Source organism: Mus pahari, chromosome 4 (genome assembly GCF_900095145.1).
Source record: "Mus pahari chromosome 4, PAHARI_EIJ_v1.1, whole genome shotgun sequence".
In the NCBI taxonomy this organism is placed as follows: domain Eukaryota; kingdom Metazoa; phylum Chordata; class Mammalia; order Rodentia; family Muridae; genus Mus; species Mus pahari.
Window position 1 is genome coordinate 56,365,159 of NC_034593.1, and position 11,394 is coordinate 56,376,552.

Sequence of the window (11,394 nt, forward strand, 5' to 3'; positions counted from 1 at the left end):
TTACAATTTACAGGTGAATTCTAGAAACTTAGACTATAATTTCATATGTGCTAACTTTATGTACACTATGAGATTTTCTCTTGTATTTTTAAAGGTTAACTTAAAATTAATAGTGAATATGTGTGCTCCTTTATGCAGACTATGTGGGTCCTGTGCATATGGATGCCAGCTAAGCCAGAAGAGGTTGTCAGCTCCCTTGGAATTAAAACTGAAAACTGTTGTAAGCTACTGAATGTGGGTACTGGGACCTTAACCCAGGTCCTCTATAAGAGCACTGTGTGTACTCTTAACTACTGACCCATCTCTCCAGCTGCCTATGTATATTTTTGTTCTTCAGAACAAGACCTAAAAGACTTTGCATTCCATCATGTGACTAGACCATAAATAACTCAAAATCACCTTATTTTGTACTTTTCACTTATTCTATGCCTTAGAATGACAATGAAAGCTGTATTCATTTCCCTGTTTTGTGTAGGTTTCTATTGCTTCTGTGAGGAAAGGTCTTTGGTGATAAATTGCAAGATAAAAGGGTCCACACTGATATCAAGATCTAATATGTTGGCTGGGCTGTTTTCTGAAAATATTATGCATTTTATACTCCAAGGTGATATGTTTGAATGGGGATGAGAGGGCAATTGGAGCAAACTAAAAGAATAGTAGATTGATATTCTAAGTGAGGGTTGCCTTGGAGGTGAGTCTAGTAAGAAAGGAAGCACATGGACTAGAGGTCTGTGGTTCAGCACTAGAATGGGTATGTGATGAGGTTAGAGATGAGAAGGAAGAGGGGACAAAGGGGGGGAGAGGGAAAGAGAGAGAGGGGGGAGGGAGGAGGGAGGTCAGAAGAAAGAGAAGGGAGAGATTGGAGAGATTGGAGAGAAGGAGGAAGGAAGAAATGGAGTGAGGAAGAATTTTTTAGAAGAGATCAGAGACATGAGACTGAAAGTATAGAGTGAATGCTGAGAGTAGTAGTTGTTCCGTTATTAAAGGATAACGAAAATGGTATGTGTGAAAATGTTCATTAAACATATACGGGACTTATAGAATATTTTAGGGTATTTTGTTAGTATCCTAGTCATCGATGAGGTAATGAGACAGCTGTCACTTCTTTTGATACTTTATGATGAAGCAGGATATTGTTGCTTACCTTTGGAGTAGAGAAGACCATGGAGTTGGATGTAGTGAGACTTAATTCTAAACAAGAAGGGATGGTTTCTACAAATTAAAATGAGTTTTAAACTTAGAATCCACATTTTTATCATTTATTGTTTCAAAGCATTTGGGTATTTTTTGAAGTTTGTTCTCAAAGGGTTAATTGGCTCCCATTCCAGATCCACAAATTGCAAGTGATTTCAAGGCCCCTGATTGAGACATGAAAATTATGTAGCAAGTAGTGACAAGCCAAGTCCACTGGGACACACACATTTACACTCAATCAAGGTGCTTCACTAAAACGTGTGTGATTTCCACACTAGTCAGTTTCTTAAAACTTGCTTTATTATAATGGCCAGCAGACAGATATGCTTAGCTCTAGGATTTCTTGCATTTTTGTGGGCTGAATTGGGTGCTCAAAACAAAACAGAGGAAGTACAATGCAGATTGATGGCGAAGTTTAATTTGTCTGGATATGTAGATGCCAAAAATCATTCACTTGTTATTGCAGGACTGTTTCCTATCCACTCCAGAATCATCCCAGTAGATGAAGCTATTTTGGAGCCGGTATCACCCATGTGTGAAGGGTAAGCCATCTTCTTTCTTGTCAGTTCAGGTGGTGGGAGAACTGGTGAGCAGGGGCTTGGGTCTCCAGCTGGAGTCTTGACGTTGTACAGAGTATTTGCTCCTCACAGAGTGCTCTGTGGTGCAGCAGCAGCTAAGAGGTTTCTAGGCATGTACAGTTAGAGACTGCTACCCAGATCTGCAGAATCAGAATCTGATTTTAGAAGACTCCTGTTGCTTCATGAATGTACTGAGGTTTTAGAAGAACAGATGCAGAATAATGTAGCATTGCAGTTTTACTGTTTAATAGCAGAGACTAACACTCTTTTTAAGAGAAGCACACTGCTGGGGAGCACTGATTAATCTGAGCAAGACCTACTCTGGCAGGCTGTTGCCCATAGTGTTTGTATCTCCACATTGCCATTTCAGAAAATAGATCCATGCCTGATACTAGAATTTGCCAGTAAACTGTTGTGTGAAATGCAAAGAATGTATAGAACAACTATCTGTATATCACACACACACACACACACAGCATACCCCATACACTAACACACACACACACACACACACACACACACACACACACACAAGAATGCCACAAATTAATGAAAGCAAAGCAAATTATCAATAAGTTTATTGGTCTTATAAAGCAATGTTTTTACTCTTCGTATTATCTCTTGTATTCATGTATATATACATATATATATGTATATATATATTCATATTGCTATATTCACACACACACACACACACACACACACACACCTTTAAATAGATGTAAATGTAACACAAACACAATTTTAGCTGGAAATGTGACCTAACACAGCAGGCATAACCCTGCAGCTTCATGCCCATTACTGTTGTCAGTGCACACTGTATATTTAGGGGGTTCGTGCTAGCTCATATTTCACTAATCACAAATTTCCATTGATATATTTCATGCTCCATATTTGAGATGACCTGCGTGAAGGGTGATAATCATATCTCTAGCTTCAGAAAATAAAAAGTTTCATGAGGAATTCTGCCCCTAATTCAATGACTGTTTCTCACTTTTACAGTGAAGCAGAGACGGCGGAGGGAGAAGTTAGGGGCTTTACTTACAACTAGATTGCTGTAGAGCCAAGTGTTATTTACCACAGGAGTTTTACCTCTTTAATTCCAAACAACTGGAAATGAGAACTTAGAGCTCATTGCAATGTAACACACTGATAGTTTAGAAAAGGGATTACTTCATTTGTTCTATGCCCTGCATTGGAACTTCTGAAGATTTCTCTCCCAGCAATGTCAGACAGTAAAGGCTAGTACATAGATTTCAAAATATCATTTTTCACTTCCATAGAAATAATGTTTTATTACATTTATAGTTGAAGGTGTGGAGAGAAGTCAATATGTCCTATTTAAAATAATTCCCTAGTTAAGGTTATTTTGGGATTTGTTGAATTATTGAAATTAGGATTTGAGTGGCTACATCTTGTTCTTACAATGTTAAAAAATACATTTCTTTATGTTTATTTTTAACCAATATTCATCAATATTTCCTTCTATCTATTCAACCTCAGTGCTTTCAAGACTCTTATTATTCTTCCATGTAATTCAACTTCTCCTTCCAAAGGTCTATGTAGTGCTCAGAATCCAAAGTCAAACTAAGCAATATTAATTTAACTTTTTTAATCATAAGCTTTAACTCACTGATTCAGAACCTCAACTGGAGGTTTGAAGAAAGTTTGTTTTGAAACAAACAATTTTAATGCAATACTAATTTTAGCTGTCCATGTGTTAAAAGTACATGAAATAGGAAGACTTTATATTATTTTGAAAATATTTCTCAAATAGAGAAAAATAAGGAAATGGAAAAAAGGAGTATTTTATGTGTTATTTGATAGTCATAAAAGAGGTTTAGATATTATGAAACATTTTGAATCTCATAATAAAAATTAATCAATGAAGGAAAATTTATTCCAAATACCAGCTTTTTAGTAATTATTTTGTAATGATTTAAAGTAACTTCCCTGCTAATCCTCAAAATACTTCATATGTAGCATTAATTGTTTTCTTACTGCTGGTGTAATTCTGATAGATCTTCCTTAATATGTTACTTGACATTTTTCCCTTACTGCTTTTAATATGTTTTCTTTGTTTAGTGCATTTGGTGTTTTGATTATTATGTGACAGAAGGGAATTCTTTTCTGGTCTAGTCCATTTGGAGTTCTGTAGGCTTCTTGTATGTTATGGGCATCTCTTTCTTTAGGTTAAGGAAGTTTTCTTCTATAATTTTGTTGAAGATATTTACTGGCACTTTAAGTTGGGAATCTTGGCTCTCTAATATACCCATTATCCTTAGGTTTTGTCTTCTCATTGTGTCCTGGATTTTGTGGATGTTTTAGGTTAGGAGCTTTTTGCTTTTTGTTTTTTCTTTGACTGTTATGTCAATCTTTTCTATGGTATCTTCTTCACTAATTCTGAGAGTCTTTCTACTATTTCTTGTATTCTGTTGTGATGCTTGCCTCTATGACTCCTGGTCTCTTTCTTAATTTCTTTTTATCTCCAGAGTTATCTAACTTTGTGATTTTTTTTATTGTTTCTATTTCTACTTTTAGATCTTGGATGGTTTTGGTCATTTCCTTTGCCTGTTTGATTGTGTTTTCCTGTAATTCTTTAAGGAATTTTTGTGTTTCTTCTTTAAGAGCTTCTAGTTGTTTACCTGTGTTCTCCTGTATTTGTTTAAGGGGGTTGTTTATGTCCTTAAAGTTCTCTATCACCATCATGAGAAGTGACTTTAGATCCAAATCTTTCTTTTCTGGTGTGATAGTTTATCCAGGACTTGCTATGGTGGAAGAATTGAGTTCTGATGATGCCAAGTAAACTTAATTCCTGTTGCTTATATTCTTATGCTTGCCTCCAGCAATCTGATTATCTCTAGTGTTACCTGCCCTCGCTATATCTGACTGGAGCACATCATTCCTGTGATCCTAGTTGTGTCAGAACTCCTCAGAGTCCAGCTATTTCTGTGAACCTATGAGTCTGGGATCCTGGGATCCTGAAATCCTGGGTATGTCACTGCTCCAGGGAATCAACCTGCCTCCTGGACCCTGAGATCCTAGTGTGACCAATCTCTTGGGATCCTATGATCCTGTGGTTTTGGGCGTGTTAGAGTGCCTGGGAATGGAGCTTCTTTCTGGGTGTTGTGGGGCTGGCTGCAGAGTTTGTGCCCAAGGTCTGCTCAGGGCATTGTCCCAGACCAGAAAGAACAGGTGCCTCTGGTCAGGCGGAGTTCCTGGGTGCCTGGGTTCCATGGGTCCCAGTTACTTCCAGTGTTGGCGCAGATGTTGTGTCCATCTCATGTCTGGTCCTATGATCCTAGAAACGTTAGAGTGCCTGGGATTTGATCTTCCTCTGAGTGTTGTGTGACTGGCTGTGCAGTTAGTGTCCAAGTTCTGCTCAGGGCACCGGCTCAGACTGGAAGGACTACACATAAATTTTTGTTGTTTTGCCTTCATTTATCTATCAATGTGTACCGTGTACATGCTTGGAGCATGTGGAGGCCAGAAGACGATATCAGCTCCTCTGAAACTGTAGTTAGGGTTAGTTGTGAACATCAATATGGGAGCTGGGAATTAAACACTGATCCTCTGCAAAAGCAACAAGCGTTCTTAAATGTTGAGCCATCTCTCCAGTGTCTTGTTCTTGGAAAATTAATAAAAAAAATTACTGAACAGAAGACAAACTTAAATACCTATAGAAGATTTTAAGACATAAGGTCATTTGGGGGTAATTGTCTTAGTAAGTTAAAATGTGTTTTATCGTTGAGGAGAGAATGAAGAAAATAGAAGAATTAATTAACAAATATAGGGGGAATTGAAAAAATTGTGGTATTGAACTGCAATATTGATTTTAATGACTAGAGAATTAAAAGAATAATGCATCATGTTTCTGTTTGCATGTGAGAATTAATAAATATTTCTCAATATTGAAACTAAAATCTCAGATATGGTTATGCAACTACAGTTTTATTGCATACAATTCTTGTAATGCTTTACTGTACTCCTGCTTTAAGTGCCTCAGTATATTTTAGTAGTTTTAAAATTACAATTAATGTTCAGAAGAGCATAGATCAATGTAAGGAGAAGAATCATATGGCTCCCACGGACTTCCAGTAAATGGGAAAAACATGTTCAAAGAGGCTCTTGTGTATCTGCTAGTAAAGAATATTCTAACTAGAAGGATATTTTTGTGACAAAGAGATAATTGGCCATTTAAGAAAATCATAGCAGATTATATATACTTATATGGTAAAAAAAATCCAAAAGTTGCTTCCCAAACTTATTAATTAATAGTGAATATGATTCACTAGAATATGTTAAGATTGTATTGTCATTTGTGTAAAATTGATGTATATAGACAACTAAGATATCTGATGCTGCTTCATCAAAAAGCTGTAATCTCTCACTTAACTGAAGCTCCTTTCCCGAAAAGTCCCACCCTAACTGCAGTAGCCAGGGCCTCACAAAAGCTTTTCCTTTCCAGGTTTAACTTCCGGGGTTTCCGCTGGATGAAAACCATGATCCACACCATCAAGGAGATTAATGAGAGGAAGGACATTTTGCCGAACCATACCCTGGGCTATCAGATCTTTGATTCTTGCTACACCATCTCCAAAGCAATGGAGTCATCTTTGGTGATTCTTACAGGGCAGGAAGAATTCAAACCCAATTTTAGAAATAGCACTGGATCAATTCTGGCAGCACTGGTTGGAGCAGGGGGATCATCCTTGTCAGTCGCTGCTTCACGAATTCTAGGGTTGTATTATATGCCTCAGGTATGTCAGATTATTGTGCTGAGTACTTATTTGTAAAGAAATAGAAATGGGACCAGGAGAGATGTCTAAGAGGTTAAGACTACCTGTTCTTGTAGAGGATTTAGTTTCAATCCCCAGAACTGATCGGGTAGTTCACAACCATCTGAAACTCCGGTTATGGGGATCTGAAGGCCTCTTCCCCCCCCCATTTTTGGCTCTCATAGGCTTCCTTATTCATGCAGTGCCATAAACGTACGCAAGCACACACACATAAAAATGGTGGCACACACATATTATCCCAGCACTTAGGAAGCAGAGGCACACAGATCTGAGTTAGAGGCTAGTCTGCTCCACAGAGCTAGTTCTCAGACAACTAGGCTTATACAAAGAAACCCTGCCTCAAAAAAAATATTTAAAGAAATACAGTGTTTAGAAATTGTTGAAAATAAGAATGGCAGAAGAAGTTGATATAAACTGTAAGATAGCCTAGGATTGGTGGTGTGTTGTTCTTAGTGACACTGCATAAGCAAGCCTAGTATGGGTGGGTTGATATTCTTAGTGATNCTGTATAAGCAAGCCTAGTATGGGTGGGGTGATATTCTTAGTGACACTGTATAAGCAAGCCTAGNATGGGTGGGNTGATATTCTTAGTGACTCTGTATAAGCAAGCCTAGTATGGGTGGGGTGATATTCTTAGTGACACTGCATAAGTAAGCCTAGAATGGGTGGAGTGATATTCTTAGTGACACTGCATAAAAGCAAACCTAGAATGGGTGGGGTGATATTATTAGTGACACTGCATAAGCAAGCCTAGGATGCCTGGGATGGTGTTCTTTGTGAAACTGTATACCTAAGATCCAGCCATGAGATCTGGGGCTTACTTAGAAGTGATTTCAGATTACTCGATTGAGAACGTCCTTCTTGCACTGAGTTGTGATGCGGTAATTATATACTTCTCACTAGTGCCCATGCTCCATATACTGGAATAACACTTGGTGTTTGATCAATAACTGAAACAAAGCATATATTTTTTTTCTCTGTTGATGCTTATTAATCATGNCCTAAGTCATCATACTCACAGTCTAAAATGCATCTGGGAGTTTCACACAATGATATCATTTGGGATACTATCAAATGTTGAAACAAGTTTATAGGTTATTGTACATGTGCAACCATAGACATACATGTCTGCCATGGCATAAATACGGAGGTTAGAGGACAATTTACAGGAATTTTTTGCTTTCCGTTTAGTTAAGGCAGGATTTTTCTTGTTACTGCTGCTGTCTTGTATACTCCAGGCTAAGTGTCCTGTGAGCTTCTGGCCAATTCTCCTGTCTCTTCCTCCCATCTTGCTACAGAAGTGCTGTGACATATGCCACTGCATTTTTTTTTTTTTTTTTTTTTTTTTTTTGCTTAGACTGTGGGGAATAAACTTAGGTCATCAGGTTTGCGTGGCAAGCACTTTACCCATGGATCCATTATGTTAACCCTGTCTTTGTTTTGTTTTGTTTTGTTTTTAAAGTTTTTTCCTGTAGTTAGCTCTTATGCTGTTGCTGGTTGTATGATTCTAATGAAGAGTATAGTTATTAGACAAAGGATTAAGAGTCAAACAAAAGACTAAGAAAGAGAACATGGAAATCAATTGACTTCATGAAGGAATGGACAGCTCTGGAGCTGTGGAATTGTAATAGAGAAGACCTTACTGACAGTGATGCATTAGTAAATAGCAAATTGAATGAGTGATGTGGAGACTTAAGATACAGAAATGCATAAAAATGCTCACCCACCTATTGTAGGTGGCCTAAGTTCCATCATCAAGTCCCTGAAGATGAGAAATGCATGTGGAGATCACTGAGAAAATTACCAAAAAGACTTGCTCTTGTGCATACTTTTGGGCCTATATAATGAGAGTATTGAGGAATCTTGGTATAGAATATTGCTTAAACCTGAGGTTTGAAGTACCTTTGTTAATCTAAAGTTTACCATCTACTCATGCAGAAGTCCTACCAGAAAAAAATAAAGAAAGAAAACATTTTTTATAAAAGGAAAGAAAAGAACCAAACTAATTGAGTTGGGAAAGGAATGAGATAGTTTAAGAAAGAGAAAGTAATGCTATTAAATGGATGGGGAGTGGACTCATTCCAACATTGTTGTGAATGAGAGAATGAAGGTGATGGAGGGCCTGAGTGTTGTGACTCAGGGGAGTCACCGTATTTCCAGGAAGATAAAGTGAAGAGCAAATGATCTCTCTGTCAGTGCCATCCATGAAAAATAGTCATGGAATTTCGTCAATTGTTGGCTGCCCTTAACCTCTTGAGGTTGACAGCACAGACCAAAGAACTTCCATCAGCAATTCCCACTCATTGAGTAAGAGTAGAAAGTAATTTTTCATGGGAAAATGAGAGACAACAGAACTATTCAGCTCCATCCATCTCAAAATATTCAGAAAGCTGTTATTTAAGATTTGACTCTAGCTTTCTAATGACTAAAAATATTTTCAATTTTAGGTGGGTTACACTTCTTCTTGCTCAATTCTTAGTGACAAATTCCAGTTTCCATCTTATCTTCGTGTACTACCCAGTGATAACTTCCAGTCTGAGGCCATGGTGAATCTCATCAAACACTTTGGTTGGGTCTGGGTAGGTGCTATTGCAGCTGATGATGATTATGGGAAATATGGAGTAAAAGCTTTTAAGGAAAAAATGGAGAGTGCCAACCTCTGTGTTGCTTTCTCTGAAACCATTCCCAAAGTCTACTCCAATGAGAAAATGCAGAAAGCTGTTAAGGCAGTAAAGAGTTCCACTGCCAAAGTCATTGTTCTTTATACTTCTGACATTGACCTCAGCCTGTTTGTGCTGGAAATGATTCATCATAACATAACTGACAGGACATGGATAGCCAGTGAAGCCTGGATTACCTCTGCTCTCATTGCAAAGCCTGAGTATTTCCCCTATTTTGGTGGAACTATTGGATTTGCCACACCAAGAAGTGTTATACCAGGACTAAAAGAATTTCTTTATGATGTGCACCCTAGCAAAGATCCAAATGATGTCTTGACCATTGAATTCTGGCAAACTGCTTTTAACTGTACCTGGCCCAACAGCAGTGTGCCTTACAATGTGGACCACAGAGTGAATATGACTGGTAAGGAAGACAGATTGTATGACATGTCTGATCAGCTCTGCACTGGAGAGGAGAAGCTGGAAGATTTGAAAAATACCTATTTGGATACATCACAGCTAAGAATCACAAACAATGTCAAGCAAGCTGTGTATGCTATAGCTCATGGTCTGGATCTTCTCAGCAGATGTCAAGAAGGACAGGGACCATTTGGTTCAAATCAGGAATGTGCACATATACCTACCTTTGAGTTCTGGCAGGTAAGTTGTTTTACTTCATGATATAGCATGCCATTTATACATATTCATATAAATAGCCATCAAAGCTATTTAAGTATTTGATAGCCATGACTTTCTTGCACGACCATTTAAAAGAAATTGTTTGCCTGTTTGGCCTGAATGTGTGTTTTAAGTCTTCATTTATTAACAGAATTTTTAGGTTTGTTGTAAATAGAATCTATATCCCTCACAAAAATAATTCCTTGACTAGATAAACTGATTTTTAAAAACATAAATAAAAGCTAAATGTAAACATTCTAGGAGTAAATAATTGGCAGAGAGGCTTCAATTTCTCCTAGCTTGCCTGTTCCTATCCACAAAATGGGACTTCACTTCGTAGTCTTGAGTGATTACTTGGGTTCAAAATGCTATGCTCATATTTTAAACAGCAAGAAGGAAAAAGGCATAAGGACCATTTCTGGAAATCATATACAATTCTTGCATTCTCTTAGCCACATTTTAGTCATGCGGTCTTAGCTAGCTTGAAGGGAACTAGAAGATGGAGGCTTTATGAAGTGTGAGAACTGTAGAATGGTGTGTCTTCCAGGGGTGAAGATTCTGTGACATTCCTTGGGAGACTTACTTCTGTGCCTTCTGTTGTTGGTCTCATGTTAAGCATTTCATGTTGGCATAGAGTAGGCTGGGTGGTTAATTGAACACAAGGCATAGTGACTGGGACCTCTGAATTTCCCTTTGACTTTGACTTTTAATTGATTACTTCCTGCTTTAAATCTCACTATTCAGTACTCTGTGGTATTTTTCCCTTCCTCTTTTTTTTTTTTTATTTTCTTGAACTTGATGATTTTGATCAGGATTGGTCAGCTCTTTTTATAGTGTTTTCTATTTGGCTTTATCGACTTTTTATGATTTGGTCAAGTTGGTGCATTTTTGGCACAAATAACAGAAATGTAATACGTAACAGAGCAAAACAAACTAATAAAAAACACTCCGATCTAGATCATCAGCTACTTTAATTCAAACCCTTTCTATCAGGTTATACAGACTTACTGATTTCTGGTGAGTTAAAGACTGCACTAGGAACATTGGTTGGAATATTCAAGTATAGCATGTGGCGCACTTTTCACTAAAGAGAACATGCTGCTGCCTTGCTAAATTTGGTCAGGTGCAGCAAGGGTTATCTCCTCAGAGAATTCTTGTTATTATCCATTGGTTATCCTATAAGTATGACATCACTCTTGTGGACTGTGCTGCCTTGGAACCTGGTTTGCCTGTACACCCTTTCCCCTGAAACAGTATGGAACCTAAGGATACAGAGACTCAGTATTTTTTTTTGTCAACATTTGTTAGGCAGATTCCTACTTTTTTTTTTTTTTCTTTTTTGGTTTTTGAGACAAAGTTTCTCTGTGTAGCCCTGACTGTTCTGAAACTCTCTCTACAGATCAGGCTGGCCTTGAGCTCAGGATCTGCCTGCCTCTGCCTCTCTGCCTCTGCCTCTGCCTCTGCCTCTGCCTCTGCCTCTGCCTC

The 11,394-nt window shown here is 37.9% G+C and overlaps 1 protein-coding gene across 1 annotated transcript in view; it reads left to right on the forward strand.

The window, feature by feature from the left end:
• The first annotated feature begins 1,500 nt into the window (after nucleotides 1-1,500).
• LOC110320592 (vomeronasal type-2 receptor 1) overlaps nucleotides 1,501-11,394 on the forward strand; it is a 20,603-nt gene continuing 10,709 nt past the window's right edge. The window contains exons 1-3 of the mRNA XM_021196680.1: nucleotides 1,501-1,736; nucleotides 6,241-6,532; nucleotides 9,019-9,891. Coding sequence (XP_021052339.1) covers nucleotides 1,501-1,736; nucleotides 6,241-6,532; nucleotides 9,019-9,891 — 1,401 coding nt within the window. The remainder of the gene's footprint in view (nucleotides 1,737-6,240; nucleotides 6,533-9,018; nucleotides 9,892-11,394) is intronic.